This window comes from Elephantulus edwardii, unplaced genomic scaffold (genome assembly GCF_000299155.1).
Source record: "Elephantulus edwardii isolate Elephantulus edwardi_28Jun2011 unplaced genomic scaffold, EleEdw1.0 scaffold00418, whole genome shotgun sequence".
NCBI classification, from domain to species: Eukaryota; Metazoa; Chordata; class Mammalia; order Macroscelidea; family Macroscelididae; genus Elephantulus; species Elephantulus edwardii.
In genome coordinates, this window is record NW_006400168.1 from 667,095 (window position 1) to 676,035 (window position 8,941).

At 40.6% G+C, this 8,941-nt stretch overlaps 1 protein-coding gene across 1 annotated transcript in view; it reads right to left on the reverse strand.

Annotated features, from left to right (window-relative positions):
- The window catches only part of CCDC65 (coiled-coil domain containing 65), a 35,340-nt gene extending 27,234 nt beyond the window's left edge, over nt 1-8,106 (reverse strand). Inside the window, exons 1-2 of the mRNA XM_006902481.1 lie at nt 7,918-8,106; nt 7,135-7,302 (exon numbers count right to left, since the gene is read on the reverse strand). Coding sequence (XP_006902543.1) covers nt 7,135-7,302; nt 7,918-8,043 — 294 coding nt within the window. The 5' untranslated portion in view covers nt 8,044-8,106. The remainder of the gene's footprint in view (nt 1-7,134; nt 7,303-7,917) is intronic.
- Between the last annotated feature and the right edge of the window lie 835 nt (nt 8,107-8,941).

Sequence of the window (8,941 nt, forward strand, 5' to 3'; positions counted from 1 at the left end):
TCATATATTGTTTCATGAAATTCTTCTGTGTCTGCCAATTCCTTTCGATACAGTGACTCAGTATATTCTTTCCATCTTCTTTTAATACTTCTGGATCATTTAACATTCTGCCGAAAGCATCCTTGATTATAGAAACTCGAATCTCCTCCTGTACCAGTCAGATCTGATTTGACAGTACACGTAAAATTAATACAATAAAAAAAATTAAAAAGCTTAAGGATGACAGAATAAAAATAAATGCCTTTAAGTTGTGCTGGAGAAGAGTCTTGAACATACCACTGACCTCCAAGAAAACAAATAAGTCTGTCTTGGAGAGGGTGAAACCAAGTTTCTCCCTGGAGCTCCATCTCACTTGCTTTGGGCATGTGGCTAGGAGGTACCAGTCCTTGGAGAAGGACATCAAGCTTGGAAGAGTGGAGGGACAGCACAGGAGAGGAAGACCCTGGATGAGATGGATTGATACAGTAACTGGAGCCATGATAGTAGGTGTGTCTCAATCAGTGAGACTGGCTCAGAATAGGCTAGATTCAGAGCTGTTGTACATAGGGTTGCTATGAGTTGCAGGCTACTTGACAGCACATAACAACAACGACATCAACAAACAATGGAGGGAGAGATGATAGCTTTAAATTCTATTTTTCTTTTGATTTCATTTAAACTTTACTACATATAGCCTTTCTATTCTCCACCTTTGAGATCAAGCTTTGCTTAAGGAGTTAAAATCTGCCCCCAATCTTTACTCTTCATCTTTGAGACTGAAGTCATTGTTATTGTGCCAAGCACTAGCACCAAAGATCCAGCTGAGCCATTGCCAGTGATCTCAATGTGATCTCAACCTGCCATGCCACCATGGGGCTCAGCTTGGGACCGAGAAAGCTGTCTTGTGCCATTATAGTTGTATGCCTGATTGTCTTTATGGCCTTTTGTTAGAAATAAAACATCTGTCTATCAGTTCATAGTAGTAGAGGGATGATTTGCATGTTGCTAATTACTTAGGTCTGTAAATCTTTACATCTTGTTAGTAGAATACCTGTCTGTCAGTTTGCTCTACTGGCATTGCTCTGGTTTGTAGAAGTTATACCAGCAGTGTTTCAAATACCATAAGGGTCACCCATGGCGGACAAGTTTCAACAGAGCTCCCAGATTAAGACAGACTAGAATGCAGGACTGGCTGTCAACTTCTGAAATAAGAGGCCTCTGAAAACCCTATGAACAATAGAGGAATATAGTATTAGATGTATACCTGAGATTGGAATTCACTCAAAATAAGGAGAAACAACTGCAAACACCCTTTGGTAATTAGCATGTGGAAGTATGAAGTATGAATGTGGGAAAGCTTTAGTTTGTAAAAAAAGATAAAATGCATGAATATTGACATTCTAGGCATTAGTGAACTCAGATAGATGAGAAGGGGCCAGTTTGAATCTAACAATCTCATGATCTATTATGCTGGGAGTGAAAAACTGAGAAAGAATGGTATTTCACTCATAGTAAAAAAGATCTATCCTAAAGTTTCAATCACCCATTATTTTTAATGCATCTTGATTACAAGTTTGATTGATCTCTGACTACAAAAGTTGTAGACATCTTCTATTTTCTCCTCTTTGGCTCTGGTTGTTTGTGCATATATTTGAATGATGGTGGTATTCACTGGACTTCCTTGTATGCGTATGGATGTTATCTTGTCACTCACAACATTATTATTTCAAGACAGATCTAGAAATGACTTTTTAACTATGAAAGCAACCCCATTTTTCCTTACCTTCTCATCTCCAGCATAGCAGATCATATGATCATCTGATTAAAAATGTCCTAGGCCAGTCCATCTCATTTCGCCAATACCTTGTATCAGTATTTATACATTCCACCCTGCTTGCTGAAGCTGAAGAAGACCTGAAGCACTGCTGCAGAGGGTCAAGGATACAGCCTTCAATATGGATTGAAGCTCAACATTAAGAAAATAGTGATTCTCACCACTGGGCTGATTGGCAGCATATGATAGATGGTGAAGAGATTGAGATTGTTAACAGCTTTAGTGTGCTTGGCTCCACAGTCAACACTTGGTATCAGCAGCCAGGAAATTAAAAGACAAATTGCAGGGAGCTCTGGTGGCCTAGTGGCAAGAAGCTGCACTGTAATCCCAGAGGTACATGCTTTGCTGGAGAAGGAAAGGCCATCTCTTCCTGTACCAGTCAGATCTGATTTGATTGTACACTCACACAAAAATAATAAAATTTAAAAAAAAGAAAAGAAAAATTGCATTGGGAAAGTCTGCTGTCATGAGACTTCTCCAAAGTAATGAAGAGCAACGATGTTAGTCAGGAGACAAAGGTGCACCTGATCCAAGCCATAGTCTTTGCAATTACTTGCCATCTGTCATAAAGCTGAATAATGAATAAGGATGATAGAACGAGAATTGATGTCTTTGAGCTATAGTGCTGGAGAAGACTATTGAGTATACTATGGACTGCTAAGAGAATGAAGAGGTTTGTCCTTGAGAGGGTTAAACCAGACTGCTCCTTGGAGGCAAGGATTCTGAAGCTTCATCTGACATACTCTGGACATGGTTCAAGGCAGAACCAGTCCTTGGAGAGGGATATCATGCTTGGGAGGGTTAAAGAACATTACAAGAGAGGAAGACCCTCGATGAAATGGATTGATTCAGAGACTGGGGTAATGGGGATAGGTGTGTCAGAGACAGTAAGATTGGCACAGGATAGAGCTGGGTTTAGGGCTCTTGTACATAAGGTTGCTGTGAGTCACAGGTGACTTGACAGCACATAACAGCAACATCCTAAACTACAATATTGTGAATGACAGAATACTATCCATATGCATACAAGGATGGCCTATCAATAAATCCATTATTCAAATATATGCACCAATGACTAATGCCAAAGAGGAGGAAATTGAAGGATTCTACTCACTTTTGCATCCCAAAATTGACCAAACATGCAATCAAGATGCATTAATAATTATTGGTGACTGGAATGCAAAAATCAGAAACAATAAGAAACAAATGGTAATCAAAAACTACAGTCCTGGTAACAGAAATGAGGCTGGACATAGAATGACTGAATTTTGTACATTAAATATTTTTTTTTAAAAAAAACACCACAAAAAGCTATGCACACCCATGTTTACTGCTGCATTGTTCACAACAGCAAAGAGATGGAAATAACCCAAGTGCCCATCAAACAAATGGATAGAGAAACTGTGGTATATTCACACAATGGAATGCTATGCAGGACTGAAAAATAAGGAACTCAAGAAATATTATACAAAATGGGTGACCCTGGAGGACATTATGCTAAGTGAAATATCTCAGTCACAAAAGGACAAATGCTACATAATGCCGCTGTCATAAAACAGGACTGACATCAGGGTTATAGGGAACTAAGAAAAGAAAGGGTAAATAATGTACACTGCATTGAAACAGATGAGGGAAAGAACTGCTTAAAAGGAATATATGATTAGGTATTATTTGCATGACAATAGTTCAGAATAAGAGCTACCTAGTAAAGTGGACTGGGGTTGGGATGAGGAATTATACACCAATGAAAGAATTTTTTTTCTCAAAGAGAAAAGAGAACTGGGGCGGAGGTGGACAGGGAGGAAAATGTGCAGCAATGAATGAATTTTTTTTTAAATGCACACACACACACCAAACACAAAAAACAACTTTACACATGGACCTCACTTGATGGACTCCACAGGAATCAGAATCACTACAAGTGTGGAAAGAATCACTGGAGAAATACAGTATCACCAGTCAAAACCAGGCCAGGTGCCAACTATGGAACAAATTATTAACTGCTTATGTGCAGGTTAAAATGAAAACTGAAGAAAATTGCATTCGAACTTCCGAGTTGTAAAACAACCCAGTGGTAGATGGAATTTCCTCCAGGACTTAAGAACCATAAATAATATAGCTGAGCCTCTACATCTTGTGGTTCCTAACCTCTACACTATAATAGACAAAGTGCTAGTCTATAGGCCTTTTATTGTAAGAACCACCTTCCCTCTGTAACTTGATTTGTGCCACTATTAGAACCTCTACTCGGAATATTATTGCTTTTTAATTTTTGACTCATGTACTTTTAACTTGTTAGTTAAATTTTTATCTTCTAGGCTGCAACACTTCCATGATACATCTTCAAGGATATGAACATGTACGGCTAAGCACAATTGATAACAGTGCATCTAAATTCCAAAATAAATCTCCATAATAGTCTATGTGTTTTCTACTGCCAAAGGGGCCCTTTAGAGTAGTGAGAGAAGATCTTCACCCTGAAACCTACAGCGTCCCTTTTCAGCAGGAAGTAGCTAAGAGAATACGCCATCCCCTTTTCCTTATGAATCAGGGTGAAGTCTCTCTCAGGGAGGAGAGATAGGGAATGGCAAAGGACACACTAACAAAGGAGATTAATCAGAACTGGCTTTGACAAGCACTATGGCAATTGGACAATTAAAACAGACATTCGGGGGGTGGGGAAGAAGAACGATCTGGGGAGGAGGGTAGGGAAAACAGTGCAACAATGAATGAAAACCCAAAATCTCTGTAAATGTTCACTAAAACTAATAAAATTTAAGAATAATTTTAAAAAACCAAAAATTAAAAAAACCTGAAGAAAATGAAAACTAGCCTACAAGAACCAAAATAGGACTTGAGTCTAAATTTTCCTGAATTAAAAAATCATCTGCAGAATAGTTTTGAGACACTGAATACTAATGACTGAAGACCAGATGAGTTATGGGATGATATCAAGGATTTATCCATGAAGAGAGCAAAAGGTGGTTGGTTACAAAAGCAGAGGAGAAAGAATATAAAAATTATTTAAGATGAGATTCTGAAAATTGTGCTAGGGTGTCAAGAAGCCAAACCAAAGGGGATAAATGCCCAACTGAAAGAAAGAAACAGGAGATTTCAAAGGAAAGCTCGAGAAGACAATATAATGAAATGTGCAAAGAGCTGGAGTTGGATATAAAAAAAGGAAGAAATCGTTCAGCATTTCCAAAGTTGAAAGAATTGAAAAGCAAGTTTAAGCCTCAAGTTGCAATACTGAGAGACATTATGGGCAAAATCTTGAATGATCCAGGAAGCATAAAAAGATGATGGAGGCCCTCCTCCCCCAAAAAAAGATGATGGAGGGAATAAACAGAGTCACTGTACCAAAAAATACTGGCCGACATGAAAATATTTCAGGAAGTACTATATGATCAGTACTATATGGAGACTAAGGTGCGTCTGATACAGGCCATGGTCTTTGCAATCACTTGTTATGCATCAGAGAGTTGGACAATGACTAGGGAGGACAGAAGGAGAGTTGATGCCTTTGAGCTGTGGTGCTGGAGAAGAGTATTGAGAGTACCATGGACTGCTAGGAAAACAAACAGATTCATCCTGGAAAGGGTTAAACTGGACGGGTCCTTGGAGGCAAGGATTCTGAGGCTCCATCTAACATACTTTGGACATGTTGTAAGGAGAGATGGTCCTTGGAGAGGGACATCATGCTTGGGAGGGTGGAGGGAGAGCACAGGAGGGGAAGACCCTCTATGAGGTGGATTGAGTCAGTGACGGGTAATCGGGATGGGTGTGTCGGAGGCAGTGTGATTGGCACAGGATAGAGCAGGGTTTAGGGCTGTTGTACATAGGGTTGCTATGAGTCACAAGCAACTCGATGGAACATAACAACAACAACAACAACTATATGATCAAGAGCCAATGGTAAAGAATAAGAAGTTTAAAATGCACTGGAAGAACTGGCAAAAAATAAGGCCCCAGGAATCAATGGGACACCAACTGATGTTTTACCTAAAGAGGTCTATGACAGGAAATATGGAGGACAGCTGCATGGCCAACTGACTGGAAGAGATCCATATTTGTGATAAAAGGAGAAGTGATCAAACAGAATGTGGAAATTATAGAACAATATACTTAATTATACTGCAAAATACTGCAGAAGATCATAAAAAAAATGGCTAAGAGTACATTGATAGAGAACTGCCAGAAGTTCAAGCTGGGTTTAGAAGAGGCCATGGGACTAGGAATTAGATTTCTGATGTCAGGTAGATCCTGGCTGAAAACATAGAATACCAGAAGAATGTTGGTGTTTTATTGACTATGCAAAGGCATTTGACTGAATGGATCATAGCAAACCATAGCTAACATTGGGAACAATGGAAATCCCAGAACACTTTATTGTGCTTACATGAAACCTATACATAGACCAAGAAACTGTTGTGTGAACAAAGCAAGGGAACACTGTATGGTTTAAAATAAGGAAAGATGTCAGGGTTGTATCCTTTTCCCCTAACTATTCAATCTGTACCTTGAGAAAATAGTTTGTGATGCTGGACTCTTTGAAGAGGAATGTGGCATTAGGACTGGAGAAAGACTCAATAGCCTTCGCTATGCAGATGACACAACCTGAAACACTTACTAGAAAGGATTAAAGACTTCTATATGAATTACATCTCAACATCAAGAAGACAAAAATCCTCACCACTTGGCCAACAGGCAACAGCATGATACATGGAGAAAAGATTGAAACTTCAATAATTTCACCTTATTTGGACCCACAATCAATACCCTTGGTACCAGTAGTCAGGAGACCAGGAGACATATTGCATTGGGAAAGTACTGTCAGGGATCTCTCCAAATTATTGAGAAGCAATGATGTCACTTTGATGATTAAATGTGCCTGATTCAGGCAAGGTCTTTTCAATTGCTTGCTGTGTATCTGAGGGCTTTGTCTCACATATTTTGGGCATGCTGCTAGACGAGGTTCTTTCTTGGAAAGGATACCATACTTGGAAAGGCTGAGGGTTAATCAAAGAGAGGAAGATTGTCAATGAGATGAATTGACAAGAGACTGCAGCAATGGACTCAAGCATTTCCAAAATGGTGAGGATGACACAGGATAGGACAGGGTTCAGATCTGTTGTTCATACGGTTGGTATGAGTTGTACTTTATTGGACAGCACCCAGGAAGAACAATGACTCATAGCCTGACTTTGTCATCGCCTACCATCTTGTCAGAATTTTGAGACTGATCAGTTAATTCACTAGGCTCATTCTATTAAGAGAAGTCAAAGCAACTATAGTCAAGTTTTTCTGGAGAGTACACCTACCTTGATGACACTATTCTTGCAGTCCACCACTCGTTCAAATGTTTGACTGAGGATTTCAATGTCTTTATGAAGCTCTTTGGTTTTGACTTCTCGCAGGATGGTTCTCCACTGTGTGTTAACCTTATTAAGGTTCAGAGCAGTATTATGCTCCTCCTTGGCCAATTTGTCCTGCGAAGAATAAATGTTATCTCTAGGAGGTCTGGGCCAAAAGCTCGGATACAGTACAACAAACAAGATCACAGTATATCAGCTTGCCACCTGACTGCCTTGTCTTTTCAAGCGGACTAAACCTCCTGATGGCTGTGAGGGAGTTCCTGTTTTTGGTTTGGAAAGGCTAGAAGAAAAATAGAAACAGCCTCATAGCATTTTAGGGAAAGGAAGGGTGAATTTCTTTTAAGGTGGCAGCAGGAGAGCCAGATACTATTTTTTTTTCAATACTATTTTTTAAGATCCCGTCTTCAGGGAGAATGTGAGGATTTCAACTAGCTCTTTTAAGAGCCCATCTTCTGAGAGAATATGAGGATTTCAGATAGCTGAGACGGCTGACAGCATCTCTTCAGAGACTCAGTTGTGACTGTTAAAATCTATAACCGTCTTTCTCTCCGTGTTTGGCAGAGAACTTCTCTCCCCACCACCCCCAAACAATGAGCAATGTTACCCGAATTCAAGTATATTTGTCTCAAGATTTCCAGGATCAAAATTAGGCTGGGACGATGACAGAATAGAAAAAAAGACAGCCCTTGCTGGGTGAGAGTAGAGGTGGGAATTGAGGAAGGTCATCACCTTCAAGAACTGGCTCAAGAGTTTCTCCTTCTTTTTGGCCATTTCTTCCTCTGCCAACAGCTTCTGCTGAAACAGGAGCAGGTGTTCTTCATCGGACGGGGTCATCTTTTTCCCTTTCTTGGGCATGGCTATGCTACAAACTGGATCTGGATAAGAAGTTTCTGCCTACCTCGGCCCCTGTCAGAGGGCAGGGGACTCCTAGAACTACCCTTGAGCAATTATGAGACCTTAGATCTCTGCTCAAGGCAAGACAGTACCTCCGCTAACCGCGAAATCCAGTTTCAGAGCAGTCTAGGACTGCGTCTCTGTCTCCTAGCAACGAGGATCTATGTTCAGTGAGAATCTGAGAGACCCTGGTGGGAGCGCCCCCTGCCAGCTGGAGGACTGCAGTTATTTTTTCTCTCTCTAGTGGACTTGAGAAAACAGATTCATCGTAGAGAGGATTAAACCAGGCTGCTCCTTGGAGGCAAGGATTCTGGGGCTTCGTCTGACATACTTTGGACATGTTATAAGGAGAGACAGGTCTTTGGAGAGGGACATCATGTTGGGTAGAGTGGAGGGACAGCGCAGGAGGGGAAGACCCTCTATGAGGTGGATTGATTCAGTGACTGGGGTACTCGGGATGGGTTTGTCAGGGACAATGAGATTGGCACAGGATAGAGCACGATTTAGGGCTGTTGTACATAGGGTCGCTATGAGTCGCAAACGACTCGACGGCACATAACAACAACAACAGTGGACTTGAAGTGCTTGCTGCAGAAGGTCAAGGACTGCAGCCTTCAATATGGATTGAGGCTCAATGTCAAGAAGACAAAGATTCTCACCACTGGACCAATTGGCAGCATCAGGATGTATGGTGAAGAGAGTGAGATTGTTAACAACTGGCTCCACAGTCAACACTCTTGACACCAGCAGCCAGAAAATTAAAAGACGTATTGCTGGCTAACTCTGAGAAGAATGGGAATCCCAGAACACTTGATCGTGCTAATGCGAAACCTATACTTGGACCAAGAAACAGTTGTCA